Raw genomic sequence first — 17727 nt, 5'->3', positions numbered from 1 at the left:
TCATTTTTTATTTTCCAAAAGCTTTTCTTTCCTCTGAATTTCTTTTTATAGCCTACTGTTACTGTCTCGTAAAATGCAACATCTCTTATCTGTGAGAACATGCTTATTTTTTTTTGAAGTGTTCTTCTGCTCCCCATTTTGTATTTCCTACTTTGCTTTTTTCCGGTTTGCATTGTTCTGTTTTACTTAAATGTCTGGTCATTCTTGACTGACCATTCATACTTGACAGTGAAGTACTAAAAAAATAAAAATTTGATGCTCTGTATGCATGGACTGGGCTTGTCATGTTGTGAGTTTCACTGCAGAGTGATAGAGCAGAGGTCTGGTTGAGGAGATAGAGATATCTCCCCTACCACAATATCTAGAGTCCTCTTCTCCTGTGCAGGTTTTCTAAGGAGAGAAATCTGTTTTCTGCTTAGAGAACTGGCTCCGAGTAGGAGTAGGGATGGGAAGTCTGGCTACTTAAGGATGGGAGCTGGAAGTCTCAGTGATCAGTATATAAATTTATAGTAACCACCTTGAAAACATACTGAAAACACCATCTGGGCATGGTATCCCAGAGTCCCTCACATTTAACTGGTCTGGAGAATATTCCACCTATCTTCTGTTGGAATAGAGGTCTAAAAGCTTTGAAAGTTGCTTTTCAACCAATTCTCCCATATTTATCTGTACATGGTTATGAAAGATGCCTGGCGCCACCTGTTTTAAGAGTTTTTCTGGAGCTCTGAAATACAAATAAACTCACCTCTTGGACACTGCTAGTCTCCATCCCCAATTTTACAATAGAGACTCAGCGTTCTACTTTCCAAACTTTCAGCATTATCACTGTTTTTGCCTTCATGGGATTGTAGGGTTCCCCCTTATCTCCTTTTACTCTCATTTTAGTGACGTGTTGTAAGGAAATGTTTATTCAATATCTCATATTTATTTATTTTATTTATTTTTTAAAGATTTTATTTATTTATTTGACAGACAGAGATCACAGGTAGGCAGAGAGGCAGCCAGAGAGAGGGGAAGGGAAGCAGACTCCCTGCTGAGCAGAGAGCCTGATGCGGGGCTCGATCCCAGGACCCTGGGATCATGACCTGCGCCAAAGGCAGAGGCTTTAACCCACTGAGCCACCCAGGCGCCCCCTCATATTTATTTTGATGCAAAGTTTTCTAAAATGCATTACACATGGATATGCCTCTTTTTTCCGGATAAAAATTTAACTTTCTTTGGCAATTTAGTCATGATTGTGAACACTGATTATTGCACTGAACGTGGGAATGACTTCAGGGACTACGGAGGAATGAAGGCTAAGCTCCAGACTAGAGTAGTTTTTCCTTTAGTTATGTTTGCTTTTGAGTGCTTCTGGTTCTTCCCTTGTTATTATGGCTACCAGCTAACCCCTCTCACTGCTGTTAAGTGGGCCTGCCTATAGAGGCATCCCTTTCTTCTTCTAAATTTCTATTTATGATGTGCTAAGGTTCTTGGGATTGTTGACATAAGCTTTAGATGCAGACTTTGAAACAAAGATCAGTGTGAAAGTGAACAAGAGTGTTCCCAAGAGAAACCTAAGTGTAGTGAGGAAATGAGATCAGGAAGGCAAGTAAGCAAGGCAAGGGTGAGACATAAAACAAAGCCTTGTGGAGTAACTATGGCAAGGGTTAAATATGGCTCAATCCTGTGTGGAATTTGAAAGACAGTATAGGTCTGACCAAAAAGTTGTTCCAATTAGAGTGAAGAGAAACAAAATATGTATACCCAATCTCATCAGTCATTGGCTAAGGGCTGTTGCTGGTGGGATATAAAGTCCTAAGCATGTTTACCTCTCTTTCCAAACATATAAAACGTGTTCAAGAGCTCAGAAGCAGCTCTTCAACAGAGACACATTTGCTGGATGTTGGGAGTATCCGTGTGCAAGAAAATGAAAAAGAGATCTGAAAGTACATAAGGAAGAACACTGACACTACCTGCTACCATTCTCCTAAGAATAAAGCTTACATGCTTAAGAGCATAAAGATTTGTAGTAGGAGGCACTACAAAAAGGCAAAATTTGTCTTCAAATCCCCATTGCAAACTGAAAATCACATATACGTCTAAACAAAATTTTGTACATACATGTTCATAAGCAACATTATTCATAGTAACCAAAAAATGACAACCATTCATCAACTGATGAACAGATAAACAAATGTAGTATATCCATACAATGGAGTATTATTCTGTAATAAAGAGGAACGAAGTACTGATACATATTACTGTATGGATGAATCTTAAAGACATTATGCTAAATCAAAGAAGCCAATCAGGGGCCCCTGGGTGGCTCAGCAGGTTAAGCCTCTGCCTTCAGCTCAGGTCATGATCTCAGGGTACTGGGATCAAGCCCCGCATCGGGCTCTCTGCTTGGCAGGGAGCCGGCTTTCTCTCCTCTCTTGGCCTGACTCTCTGCCTACTTGTGACCTCTCTCTGTCAAATAAATAAATAAAATCTTTCAAAAAAATGTTTAAAAACAAAACAAAAAAACAAAGAAGCCAATCATAAGAGAAGGCCACCTTTTCTTTTGTAATTCCAGTTACACGAAATGTCCAGAACAGACAAATCCACAGATACAGAAAATAGATTAGTGGTTGCCAGGGAATGGAGGGAGGAGGGAATGGAATGGGACTGATAATGGACAGGGATTTCTCTCTGGGGTGATGAAAATGTCCTGGAATTAGTGGTGATGGTTGCACAATTGTAAATATAAAAAAAACCACTGAACTGTGAACTTTAAAAATAAGATCCTCATTTTTTTCCAGGCCAGTCTTCCTCCTTGCTCCCACTATGCCTTGGTTATATAGTCTATATAGAACCTCAGCCTCAGAACTATTCCATGTTCTGGATTTGTCTGATAAATTCCTCATGATTAGATTCAGGTTATATTTTGGGAGGGGCAAGATTATAGATGATGAACATCACATCCAATGCACATAATGTCACTCTGTCCCACAGCAAGGCTGTATTTGTTCATTTGATTAAAACGATGCATGTTAGATCATGCCATCATCAAGGTACCTTATTCTCCCTATAATTAATACGTGAGATATTTTCAGACTATGTGAACATCCTTGACCTTTCACCTAATGATTTTAGCATCAACTGATGACTTGCCTGAATCAAATAACAGGTTGGATATTGCAAAATAGGCCATCTACATTTATTCATATTATTCTTGAAGAATATCTCCTCTCACCCCACCATTTTTTATCACTATGGATTCACAGACTCTCTTACTCAATATATTAGAATCATTATCATAATTATGTTTTTGATGTTCCAATTGTTCCAGTTTGCTCAGTGCAAGCCCCTTCAACCTGACTCGTACACTCTTTTGACATGCTTTCATTGGTTTTATGCCCCATGGTTTATGGAACAAGAGCCGTTTTACTCATTTTATACTTTCCTTGCCCCACACTTAAAACCAGTTCATATCAGTTCTTAGAAATCTTCCTCACTCTTCTTTGATTAAATAGTACTCTGCTACATAGACATACCATAGTATATTCGATCAGTTTTCCATGGATAAGCATTTAAATTTCCAATATTTACAATTACTACAAATAATGTCACATGAATAAATCTGTACATATGTTGTTTCATATTTGTGGAGATATATCTTTAGTTAAGTTCCAGAAAGTCTCCTATTCTCTTCTGAATCCTAACAATTAGCTTTTGTTCCTACTGACTCTTGTAAAGGTCACAGATGACCAACACTTTGCTAAATCCAGTCATCAATTATCCACTTTACTTGATCCCTCAGCAGATCTTGACACAGTTAACTATTAATTATTCCTGCCCTCTTACTCTCTCTATTTTTTTTTTTTTTAAGTTTGCTTCCAGAATACTACTTTTTTTCTGCCCTAACATTTTCAGTTGTCTTTGCGGGTTTTGCCTTACTTCTAAGACTTCCATTACACTGTTCTTGGGCTCCATCTTTTTTTTTTTTTAAAGATTTTATTTATTGGACAGACAGAGATCACAAGTAGGCAGAGAAGCAGGCAGAGACAGAGGAGGAAGCAGGCTCCCTGCTGAGCAGAGAGCCCGATGTGGGGCTCGATCCCAGGACCCTGAGATCATGACCCGAGCTGAAGGCAGTGGCCTTAACCCACCGAGCCACCCAGGCTCCCCTCTTGGGCTCCATCTTTAATCTTCTTTCCTCTTCCAAACTCATTCCCTAGAATACTTTATCTCACATCATGGCTTTACCTTCATCTTTCTGTCTCTTATGTCACATCTGATCTTGTGTAAAAGATATCTCAAATTTGACATGTCCAAAACCAAATCCTTATTTTTTCTCTCCAAATCAGCTTCTTCCATAGTCTTCCCATCTCTGTAAAGGGCAACTCCAACCCAGATGCTCAGGTCAAAAATCTCAAGAGTAATCCTTGACTTTTTTCTTTTTCTTACACCTTACATACAAATCCACCAGCAAATCTTGTCACAGTGCTTTCTAAATATATGAATAGAACTTGACTCTTTCACACCATCTCTCCCACTATTATTCTCATCCAATTCACCTCATTTCTGTCTAGATGAATTCAATTAATTTAATCCCTGCTTTCCCACACCCACACCTAGGCTATTCTCAAAACAACAACCATAGTTACCTTTTATTTATTTATTTTTAAAGATTTTATTTCTTTATTTAACAGAGAGATACACAGCGGAGAAGGAACACAAGCAGGGGGGAGTGGGAAAGGGAAAAGCAAGCTTCCTGCAGAGCAGGGAGCCTGATTCGGGGCTTGATCCCAGGACCCTGGGATCACGACCCGAGCTGAAGGCAGAAGCCTACGACTGAGTCACCCAGGCGCCTCATAGGTACCTTTTAAAATGGAAGTTAGATCACTGTACTCTTCTCCTAAAAACTTTCTAATGGCTTCCCTTTTCATTCAGAATGAAAGCTAAAGTCCAGAAAACAGTCTACAAGTCACTATACAATCTAGATTCCTGTCTCCTCTCAGACTTCATCTCCAACAGTTCTCTCCATCTCTCACTTGCTGTTTCTTGAACATGCTAAGGATACTAACAATTCAAGATTTTTTGCACCTTGTTTTCTCTGCCCAGAATACTCTATCCCCAGATATCCACATAGCTTTCTTCCTTACTTCCTTAGGTTCTTTTGTTTATAGTTGGGAAAACTGTAGGGAATAGAGGAGGAGATATAGGGATCTAACAGCTTCTTAACAGTTTCCCTAGATTCTTCGTATTTAGCACTACCCTTTTACCTGCAATATCCAGAACTTTGAGAAATCTGCAACACAGACTGGGTTGGTTCTGTTTTCCTAACTGCTGTTTAAGAATTAAGTTATTTTAGGTCTGTTAGTTGCCACTCAAACATCTATTTTCAAACTTCCAAAAATGTATGACTGTTTTTTCCTCTCTTATCTGCCCTATCTTTGTAGGCTTTCCACTTAAACAAACAAAAACCTCTTTACTATATTTTTAGTCAGGGTTTGAGAGAAACAAAATGTGGTATGTATGTCATTCTGACATTGTAGTATGGATACACTGATTCATTTCATTTTAAAAAACACATACTACAAGGTAGTTTCAGAAAGGTAAAACGGTTTATAAAAACAAACAAGAAAGCTCTACAAACTATAAAAGCTTTAAAAATCACAAACATAAAAGCTAACAGTTTCGAAATTTGTTCTATTCTTATTTTTCATATGCATATACTATATTCTTTATTATTCACTCAGCATTTCATAAAAACAAGATACTATCAATGAATCAGTATTTTTCAGTACTATTTGTGGTAATTCCAATTTATGTGGTAATATAGGAGTCCTCCCCCTATTTCTGGAAAAGCTGAACCCTGTTCATCATAAAAAAAAAGGTAACCAAATTTCATTTATTACAGACAACATTCCATGAAACCCTTTTATAATCTCAAGTGCCCAACAAGCTATGATGTAGCTACAAAAAAAAAAAAAAAAAAAAAAAGCAGTGCCCTGTCCCACTCACACAGGCTTAATGTCTAACTTACTCCAGGACAAAAAGGCAATTTCAAAGTATATCTGCATATATTACCAGATAAAGCAAACAAAGTGTGCATCAACCAAAATAATAATAAAAAACACAATTATTATAAATACATTATTATCACCGTGTTATAGCAACTTTCTACAAACTTGGCAACTAGAAATAAAACTTACCTGTCTAAGAAGATATCTGGGAGTGGTGGGTAGGTCTGCATATCAGGCACTCGCTCGTGGACTATAACCATAATGAAAGACGTAAACCCAAATACTATAAAAACATATATACAACTCAATATGGTCTTCCAGTACTCTGGGTCCAATCTTCGAATAGAATGTTTGCTTTTACCATTCATGTATTGGTACTGATCAGAATTCAAATCAGTGATGGGTCCATCACAGTCATGTGAAGGCTCCCCATTACAGAGCCAGTCTGCGCTCTGAAGAGCACTAATGAAAGGTGTCATGGAACCCATGGGACTGTCACTGTTGTATCCCATTTCTTCTAAAACATCAATATGTATTTTCTGCAATTTTCGGACTGAAAGCATTAACCTTTTAATGTCCCCTAAGATTTTGATCTCCAGAGGAGGAGACCGGAGATCATATTCAGTCAATGTTAATAATGTGATTCCATCAAGTCGATGCTTATTACATAAAATGTCCACATATTCAAAAAAGCCTTCATCCTTCAGCCAAACAGCTACATGCTTGGTTGTCCAGCGACGAATGCAAAGGTGATTAGGAAGAGCCATTTCTTCCTCCACTGCCTGTCCAGGGAAAATAGGAAAACAAAACAAAATCTTCAGTGTGTCCTAACAACTCCGTTAAGACCAAAAACATGCAAACATACCAGAAACAACAATTTATTTACATTGATCTATTAACTTCTAGAAGAGAATAAAAGGAATGAAAATTACTCAGTGATTGGTTTTCAGTAGATTAACATTCTAATAATTTTATGCATATAAACCCACAGCAAAAGGAAGACTAATGACTAAACATTTTTACAAAAAGTTACTTTACAAATGGCCTTCCACACCATAGCAACCATAACTTAATTAGAAAAAGCCTACTGTTGAGAATAACTGAGAAAAATCCTGTATTAATGCTTTTCATAAAATGAGATAAAGATATGTAATACATAAAAATAAACCAAATTTCAGAAATCTTCATGTCTGATTAAGTATCTCCCACTTCTCCAAAATGAGAAAACAAAAACAAAAATAAAACACAAAGGCAGACAGATAACTAGTTTTAGGAAACTCCTTAAACATATTTCTATCTACGATAAAAATAACGATTTCTACAACAGATATAAAGCCTGTAAACGAGATATAAATATCTTTTTTTTTAAAAGATTTTATTTATTTATTTGACAGAGAGAGATCACAAGCAGACAGAGAGGCAGGCAGAGAGAGAGAGAGAGAGAGGAGGAAGCAGGCTCCCTGCTTAGCAGAGAGCCAGATGTGGGACTCGATCCCAGGACCCTGAGATCATGACCTGAGTCGAAGGCAGCGGCTTAACCCACTGAGCCACCCAGGTGCCCAGATATAAATATCTTTAAGTATCTTAATAGCTCCGTTCCTTCTTTCCACACCTTGAATATACCATTTTAGAACTGATTAAGCAATTTCCTTCTTAAACTACCACTGAGATTTCAGTGACAAAATTTTTAAAAGAAAACTGTCATTTTGATGTACTCACAAATTTGAAGACCCAAACTTTATGTTGGCTTATAGAAGGCCAATAATGTACTGTTTCAAAAAGTACTAATAATTTTTACTACTTTGATCCATACAGTTCTTTTTATATTCTTTTTCCATTTTAAAACTTTCAGTAACTTGGATCTGTATAAGGTTTATAAGATACACAGGAGACAAAGGCCTACATTAAAAAAAACCCTATTTCCCTAAAGTACTTTTCTCAATTACTAAAGCATGTGAGTTTTTCTGGCATTTCCCAGATTTCTAAAGATCCTCTTTCCTTCTGAAATGATTCTTTAAAAAACACAGTAGGCAAACTTCAAAGCATAACAACGACAACAACAGCAAAGAAAGATGCAAGAAATACCCATGTGCCCATTACCCTGCTTGAAAAAATATAAAATAATTCCAATAATTCCAATTAAACAGATGCTCTGTTTCTTTCTTTCTTTCCTTTTTTTTTTTTTTTTAAAGATTTATTTATTTGAGAGAGTGCGAGAAAGCATGAGAGGGGAGAAGGTCAGAGGGAGAAGCAGACTTCCCACAGAGCTGGGAGCCTGATGTGGGACTCAATCCCAGGACTCCAGGATTGTGACCTGAGCCGAAGGCAGTGGTTTAACCAACTGAGCCACCGAGGTGCCCCTAGATGCTCTGTTTCTTAATCTGGGTATCAGTATATAGGTATGTTCACTTTGTAAAAATTCAAGAAGCTGTATACTTATGGTCTACACTTTTCTCTATGTATGTTAAACTATATTTTAAATGTTTGTTTTAAAAAGCCAAAAACAAAACATCAATACAAGCGAATGTCCCTCTCTGGTATCATCCCCTTCCTTTCCTTCCCAGATGGATAACTCTTGATTTTGGTGTTTATCATTTCCTTATAACATGCATATTTGGCTATGAAAAACTTTCTATGCTTATTTATGCTGAGAAAAGTAAAAACTGCTACTGTCCTATTCTTCCCCTATCCACACAAACTCTTGCCATGAAGACTCATAATGTTACTTAACTACATGAGCACCACTTACACCATCAGAAATATTCAGCCAGCAAGAAATACTCACTAAATATTCCTTAATTCCTAAAAAACAGTACCCTAGCTTTTGGAAGCCTTAAATCATATTTTGTTTCCAAACAGAGTTTTTCATATTATCAATCCACAACGGCTTTTCAGTTTTAGGAAATTTAACAGCACATCCACCTCTAAGTACCTGTACGTTTTAAAAGGCTAATTCTTATATACTATAGAGCTATAAGAACTCTCTCTTACTCAGCTCTTTTTAGCTACAACACCATCCCTAAGGCCAAGGAATTACACATTTTATACAGGTTAACATGGAATTTTATACACATTAATGTATATTATTTAGAATAAGTTATTACATGTATATAAAATTCCATTAAAATATCATTTTGCTATTTTAGTTCATATATATACCCAGATGGTTTCATCCCACCCACTACATGCATCTTTTTTCCAAGATATGCTCTGAATAAATTACTTCATCTTTGAATATCCAACAAGCACATGCTACAAACTCTGTAGCAGTTACAATGTAGCACATTTGGGAAGCTCATCCCACACACAAAAAGGCCAGATTTCTTCTGTCATTTTATTTTCTATTCTGCTGGCTTCCTCCTTTCTTAAACAGCTTACCACCAATGGGTTCCAAGTCACTCCCATCCTTGTAGCATGATCCTTCAGTAGGGTTTTGTCTCATACATTGCTCAAAATGATCTTCTCTCTCATAGCTTTTTTTCCCATCTTATATCACCAGTTCTCTATACCCTCAATCAGGCTAATAGGCTTTGAAACTGGTGTTTTAGCTGTTAGAAAATATGAGTTACACAAGGAAGCCTTCTGGAAGTCTTTGAGCCTGCTGTGGCAATGCCCTAAAAACATGACACACTCCACTAATGTGCTTCATCAAGTCAGGACATGTCCTTTAATTGTATGCTACTACATATAGTTAGAGACCCATATTTAGGTAACACTGTGAAACCTGCTCTAAAGAGGTATATTAAAAAGATGATAAAAGGCTTTAGGGCCAATTTAATATTTATGTTGTGCCATAGAAACTACATGAAACAGGAGACTTTGAACAAACATATGGCAGCTGTAAGTTTCATACAAATCAAAAAAATGAAGAAATTAGGTTAATAAGATTTTAAGACCATTTTCATCTTTTTTTTTTTTTTTGAGGGGGAGGGGCAGAGGGAGCGGGAAAGAGAGAATCCCAAACAAGTGCCAGGCCAGTGTAGAGCCTGATGCAGGACTTTATCTCAAGACCCTGAGATTATGACTTGAGCCAAAATCAAGAGCCAGACGCTTAACCAACTGAGCCACCCAGGCACCACAGAACACTCTCAACTTTAATCAATAATTAATATGAATAAATTATCAGTTAAAGAGACTCTGTTTCTGACCAAGATATAGTAAGAGGGAACAATTTACTCTCCTACCTCAAACAACCAAATAATAGACAAAATATATGGGGGTGAAAATCTAGCTTCAAGACACTGGGCATTAGATCAAAAGTTCCCTGAGAGATGCAAAACAAAGTGAGCCCTACTGCCCCAGCTTACTGCCTTGAGAGTTTCCAAGTGATGTGTAGCACAGGACCCAAATGGGTGAGGCCTGGCAGACTTGCTGAGCTGAGGAGATGGAGCTGACAGTCTGGGTAGATCTAGGTGGCTAGTGTACATGAAACAGAATACTGGAGAGGAGAAAGGTGCACAGAGAGAACTTGTTATGGACTGAATGTCTCCCCAAAATTCATATATTAAAATCCTAGCCCACAATTAGGAGATGATTAGGCCATGAGGCAGAACCCCCATAAATGGGATGAGTTCCCTTATAAGAGATATCTCAGAGAGTTCATCACCCCTTCCATCATTTAAAGACAGAGGTAGAAGATGACTGATTATGAAGCAGGAGGCAGGCCCTCATCAGACACCAAATCTTCTACGCTTTGATCTTGGACTTCTCAACCTCCAGAACTGTGTTTTGTTTAAGACACTCAGTCTACAGTCATTTTGTTATAGTAACCCAAAAAGACTAAAACAGACCTCGGAGATCTGCAGACTTGTAGCTGAATACTGATCGTCACATATACATGAGGAAACAAAACAGTACAGAAAAAAGAACCACCCAGAATGATTAGGAGGAACAACATACAGTATATACACAAGACCGATAAAAGTGCCTACCCCAAACAGCCAGACCAAAAACAAAAACAAGGGGGCACCTGGGTGGCTCAGTGGGTTAAGCCTCTGCCTTCGGCTCAGGTCATGATCTCGGGTCCTGGGATTGAGCCCCACATCAGGCTCTCTTGCTCAGCAGGGAGCTGGCTTTCCTCTCTCTCTATCTCTCTCTCTGCCTGCCTCTCTGCCTACTTGTGATCTCTGTCAAATGAATAAATAAAATCTTAAAAACAAAAACAAAACACAAAACTCAGAATCCATGGGGCATTGGGTAAAGCAAACAGGAAGATCTTGCCATAATATTGAGACAAAATTAATCCTAAAGCAGTAGTTATTCAACTGGGAGCTATTAGCCACTCCTCCCCACATCTGGCAATTTCTGGAAACATTTTTGGTTGTCATGACTGGGGGGTGGGGGAGGGCACCTAAAAGGTAAAGGCTAGGGATGTTAAACATTTTACAAAGCACAATATAGCCCTTCACTACATAAAATAAACTGATCCAAAATATTATAGTGTTGATATTGAGAAACCCTGCATTAGAATGAATGTGCCTCTGGTCCAGCCAAACAAATCTTAAAGGCAAGATCCAAAAGGATCAAATTGTTTTCCAGTAATTTAACTATCTCCCACAATAAAACTCAAGAATATTATTAGGAGTACAAAAGTATTCAGTACCCAATAGATAAAATCCATAATGTCTGGCATCCAATCAAAGACTACCAGACACGTAAAGTAAGAAAATTCACCTACAATGAATAGCAACAATCAGCCAAAATTGACCCCAAACTGATACAGATAATAGAATTAGCAAAGAAATTAACTAAGTTATAAGAATTCTATTACCTATGTTCAAAAAGTTAGAGACATGGACACAAAGAACACTCAATTCAACCTTCTAAAAATGAAATTAAAATATATGTAATGAAAAATATGCTAGGTGCATGGGTGGCTCAGTCACTGAACGTCTGCCTTCAGCTCAGGTCATGATCCCAGCCAGAGTCCTGGGATCGAGGCCCAGGTCAGGCTCCACTGGAAGCCTGCTTCTCCCTTTCCCACTCCCCCTGCTAGTGTTCTCTCTCTCTCTCTGTCAAATATATAAATTAAAATTAAAAAAGAAAAAAGAAAAATATGCTGGACGGAATTAACAGCTAGCTGATTCTTATCTGTAAGAAGAATAATAACTTGAAGATACACAACAGGAATTATTCAAAATGAAACACAAGAAAAGATCATTTTTTCCTTTCTTCCAAAAAAGAAGAGAACCAATATTTCTTTCTTTCTTTGAGGAAGGGGAAGTGGCAGAGGTTGAGGGAAAGAGAATCCTAACATGGGGATTGATCTTACCACCCTGAGATCATGACATAAGCCAAAATCAAGAGTCAGATTTTTAACTGACTGAGTCACTCAAGTGCCCCAAGGAGAGAATATTTCTGAATTCATTCCATGAAGCCAGTATCACCCTGATACCAAAGTCAGGCAACAGCCCAAGAAAATAAAACTATAGCCTGATAATTCTTTAAAAACACAGATGTAAAAATTTAAAACAAATCTTCTGCAATCAAATCCAACAATATTTAAAGAAGAACTAATACATCATAACCAAGTGGTATTTATCCCAGGAATGCAAAGTTAGTTTAACACTTGAAAATTGAAATAATTCACATATAAGTAAGCTAAAACAGGGAAACTACAAGGTTATCTCAAAAGACACTTAAAAAGTTGGGGTGCCCAGCTGGCTCAGTTGGAAGAACATGTGACTCTGGATCTCATGGTCATGGTTAGAGCTCCACAATGGGGGCAGAGATGACTTAAAAATACAGTCTTTAAAAAAAAAAAAAAAAAGGACACTAAAAAAGCATTTGACAAAATCCAATATTCATTACTGATAAAAACTCATCAAGGAGCACCTACCTGGGTGGCTCAGTGGGTTAAGCCTCTGCTTAAGTTAGGTCATGATCTCAGGGTCCTGGGATCAAGCCCCGCATCGGGCTCTCTGCTCACCAGGGAGCCTATGTCCCCCTCTCTCTCTGTTTGTCTCTCTGCCTTCTTGTGATCTCTCTCTCTGTGTCAAATAAATAAATAAAATCTTAAAAAAAAAAAATAAAAACCTCTCACCAAACGAAAAATAGAGAGAAGCTTCATCAACTTGATAAAGGGCACCTTTGAAAAACCTATAGATAATATTGTACTTAATGATGAAATACTGCTTTCCTCTACTATCAGTCACCAGGCAAGACTATCCACCCTTACTATTACTATAAAGCAATGGACATTCTGCTCAGTAGAACAAGGCAAGAAAAAGAAACAAAAGCCATACAGATTAGAAAGTAAGAAATAAAATTCACAATTTGCAGAATTTACAAACAATATGATTATTTATGTAGGAAATTCAATGGAATTCACACATACACAAAAAAACTGACTCGAACTAGTAAGTTAGTTTAGCAAGATTGCTGCATATAAAATCAACATACAAAAATCAACTGTATTTCTATATACTAGTAATAAAAAATCAAAAACTGAGATTTATAAAATACCATTTATAACAGCATCAAAAACTATCAAATATTCAAGGATAAATCTGACCAAACATGGGAAAGATGTGTACACTAAAACCTATAAAATATTACTAAGAGAAATTAAAGATCCAAATAAACAGTGAGAGAGAGAGATAGAGAGAGAGAGAGAGGGAAGCAGGCTGCCTGCCGAGCAGAGAGCCCGACAAGATGTCAATTCTTCTTTAATTTGATCTATAGAGTCAATGCAATTCCAATAAAAATCCTGGCATTTTTGTAGATATTCATAAACTGATTTCACAAAAGCTCATTTGGAAATGCAAAAGATCCAGAATAACACAAAACAGCTTTGAGAAAAGAAAAAAATTGGGGGCATCTGGGTGGCTCAGTCTTATTAAGTGCCTGACTCTTGATTTCAGCTCTAGTCGTGATCGCAAGGTCATGAGATTGAGCCCCAAGTCAGCTTTGCTCAGTGAGCAATCTGCTTGAGATTCTCTCTCTCTCTCTCCCCCTCTCCCTCTGCCCCTCTTCCTGAGTAGATGCATGCACAGGTTCTCTGTCTCTCTCAAATAAATGAATCTAAAAAAAACAAAAAACAAAAAACCCCCCCCAAAACCAAAATCAGCTAATTTCATTATCATACAATAATTATTTTCTACTGCTATGTAGTAAATTACCATAAACTTATTGGCACCTGCATTTCTTGCAATGTGGCCTCTTCTAATTTTGAAAACCATCAGCTTCTCCTGTACTGAATTCCCCTTGTGCCTGGAATCTCTCCAGAAAAAGCACATTCCTTCTGTTAAGGGCTTGCCTGATTAAGTCGGGTCCACCAAGAATAATCTGTTTCTCAGTCAACTACACCATATAACATAATCTAATTACAGCACTGATAGCCCATCATACTTACAGGTCCCTTCCATTATTATACAACAGTCATTAAAGGTCATTTTAGAATTCCGTCTATCATACTACATTAAATCAAGACAAAGTGGTAGTGGCATAAAGATAAACAAAAGGAACAGAATGGGAAATCTGGAAACAGACTTACACAGATAATTGATTTTCTACAAATGTGCAAAGGCAATTTAATGAAGAACAGCCTTCATCAAATAGTATTGGAAAAAAGTGGATATCCATATGCAAAAAAAAAAAAATCCGTATCTCTCACCACATACAAAAATTAACTCCAAATGGATCACAGATCAAATATAAACTCTAAAACTAGAAAACATCTGAGAAAGTCCTTCTGATCTTAGGTTAGGTCAAGATTTCTTAGCTATGGTACCAAAAGCAAAATCCATAAAAGAAGAAGCTGATAAATTGGACCTTATTTGTCTAGGCAGGAGACTGAAGACTTTTATGGGTTTTAGTCTGCAAATTTCTGCACTGTTTAAATCTTTTATAACAATATATTTCTATAATAAAAAGAGAAAATACATAAAACCAATATAGTCACTGAAGAACATTTAAAATAAAATTTTAAAATTACCTTTGAGAACTATTGCTTGTAATTTGTTATATACCTCTTTCACACAGAATTTTCTGTAAAGAGAAATCATACCGCAGATAAATCTGTCTCATTTTACTTAACATTATTACAAGAATCCGACCTAATATTATTAAATTATCTTTTGAAAAGGACATTCTATTCTATGGCTATACAATAGACATTTTTGGCGATTGTTCACAATTTTATTACTGTTACAAATAGTACTGCAGAGTCTGACATAAGATTTCTAGCAGTGCAGGGGCGCCTGGGTGGCTCAGTCATTAAGCGTCTGCCTTTGGCTCAGGTCATGATCCCAGGGTCCTGGGATCAAGCCCCACAATGGGCTCCTTGCTCAGCGGGAAGCCTGCTTCCCCTTCTTCCACTCTCCCTGCCTGTGTTCCCTCTCTTGTTGCATCTCTCTCTGTCAAATAAATAAATAAAATCTTAAAAAAATAATAATAGAAAGATTTCTAGGAGTGGAGTAACCGTATCAAAAAATCTGATGTTAAAAAAAAAAATCTGGTGTTTACATACTAATATCATTAAAGCTTGATTCACATTAAAAAGCACTGCACGCAAAGCTCATACTTATCCAAAATGTTAAGTAGTATGTATAAAGGAAACATTCCAATTTGAGATAAAATTTTAAAGTTTATTCTGAAATCATGAGCTATTAAGAAATTAATTATTGAAGTACTTTACTATCAAGGCACTGAGAATAAATAGTCCACTCCTGCAGAATCTCACTATCAATAAGCATTAGTCAAACAGTTTCAAGTCCTAGATAACAGATAAACAAAAAGAGCTGATTGTTCTTTATAAAGTGGAAAAAAAGATATCTTATCTTATGGGTGGACTCTGGTTAGAAATTTTTGAAAACTATAAAAAAATGCACTTTTCAGCACCCCACCTCTTTTATGTTTCTTTATTTTATGTTTATGTTATGTTTATTTATGTTTCTTTTCTCTCCAAATTTAGTTCATACTGGAGATTTCACCAGCCTGAGAGTAAAAGAGCTCAGCACATTTCCTATGATGACCTTATCTCCATACTTAAGAAAATGAGAAAAGCTTATCATAAGAACTTTAAATCTGTTATTTCTTAATAGTAGCATAACTATTCTTTAATTAATGAGCTTTTGAGGCATCCCATTAGAGTGGCCCAAATCTCTCCACAATAATAACTCAGTTGTGTTCTACTATATTAAAATGGCAAATACTGCATGTTAGTTCTGACAAACTGAGTATAACCAGTCCAGAACAGCAAAAGGAGATAATGAATATCAATAAACTCTTTGCCTACTCCTCCTTGTTGATACCATTTGTTGTGCTCCACCCCACTTTGTACCAGCAGCTGCAGGACAATCTGGCCACCACTGAAAACGACTTAACCAACTAACCAACGCTCCTTTTAGAGCATTATATTCTGTGAATCACCAGTGACTCAATATCCACGACAAATATGTACTTGGCACTATCTTTTCTAATCTCCCTCTAGTTGTTTTCTGCTACTACAGAGTTTGAAAAGCTAAGAATTATTCCCCAGGATCTCTTGCAACTGGGATTCTAAATGTGAATTAGGTTCAGCCAAGTAGAAGCTCTGATGTGCTTCTGATACAGAAAACAGAAAGTGAAGTGGGAGCCATTTCCCTGAAGTTTTGGCTATTCACAAGACAGACTACATAAATGTTGTGTTGTGTGTGTGCGTGCGCGCACACACACACACATAATTCTCCAGCTTTTAGTCACTAACTGTTGAGTGCAAGGAAGCAGTTGCAGCTGTGAAACAGCAATATTGGCTTTCTAACACCTGGATCACAGATATGATGGTATGTTGTTTTGTTTGTGTGTTTGTTAAATTATACATAAAACTTATGATTTTAACCATTTTTAAGTAGACAGTTCAGTGGCATTGAGTTCATTCACATGAAGTGCAACCACCATCACCATCCACTTCCAGAACTTTTCATCATACTAAAAGAGACCTCTGTGTTCATTAAACAGTAACTCCCACCATCCCCTCTTCCCTCACCCTGCAACAACCACTTTCTGTTTCTACAGATTAGGTTATACTAGGTAGCTCATATAAGTGGAATCATACAACATTTGTCTTTTTGTATCTGGCTTCTTTTCCTTAGCATAATGTCTCTGAGGTTTACCCATGTTGTAACGTGACAGAATTCCCTTCCTTTTTGAAGGTTGAATAGTATTTCATTGTTATGCATATATGACATTTTGTTGATCCACTCATCCATCAACAGACATGGGTTGCTTTCTTTCAACTTTCGGCTATACTGAATAACGCTCCTATAAAAGTGGGTGTACAAATATCTGTTAAAGTCCTATTTTCACTTCTTTTGGGTATATACCCAGAAGCAGAATTGCTGGGCCATTTGGTAATTCTGCTTACTTTTTTCAGGAAATCACCGCAACATTCTGCAAAACAGCTGTACCATTTTACATTTCCACCAGCAATGTACGAGTGTTCCAGTTCTTCTATAGTCTTGCCAACACTTGCTCTTTTGTTCCTTTTTTAACAATAATCATCCTAGGATGTAAAGTGATAGCTCATTGTGGTTTGTTTGTTTCTTTGAAAGATCTTATTTATTTGTGAGAGAGAGAGAGAGCGAGCGAGCACAAGCAGAGTGGCAGGTAGAGGGAGAAGCAGGCTCCCTGCCAAGCAAGACTTAATCCCACCACTCCGGGATTATGACCTGAGCGGAAGGCAGTCGATGAACCAACTGAGCCACCCAGGCATCCCTCATTGTGGTTTTTCATCCGATTTCCATAATGATTGGTG

General features: G+C 37.2%; 1 protein-coding gene across 9 annotated transcripts in view; it reads right to left on the bottom strand.

Annotated features, from left to right (window-relative positions):
- The window catches only part of SAMD8 (sterile alpha motif domain containing 8), a 46275-nt gene that overhangs the window by 13281 nt on the left and 15267 nt on the right, over positions 1-17727 (bottom strand). For 6 of the 9 annotated variants that reach the window (XM_032312512.1, XM_032312511.1, XM_032312514.1 and 3 more), the window contains one exon: positions 6183-6775. In XM_032312512.1, coding sequence (XP_032168403.1) covers positions 6183-6775 — 593 coding nt within the window. Of the gene's footprint in view, positions 1-4772; positions 5843-6182; positions 6776-14928; positions 14982-17727 lie in introns of those variants that run through there. The other 3 variants (XM_032312508.1, XM_032312510.1, XM_032312513.1) reach the window with 2 other exon arrangements.

The sequence above is a fragment of the Mustela erminea genome, chromosome 14 (assembly GCF_009829155.1).
Source record: "Mustela erminea isolate mMusErm1 chromosome 14, mMusErm1.Pri, whole genome shotgun sequence".
In the NCBI taxonomy this organism is placed as follows: Eukaryota; Metazoa; Chordata; class Mammalia; order Carnivora; family Mustelidae; genus Mustela; species Mustela erminea.
The sequence above is the reverse complement of the archived record's forward strand: the minus strand, read 5'-3'. Positions and strand labels throughout refer to the sequence as shown.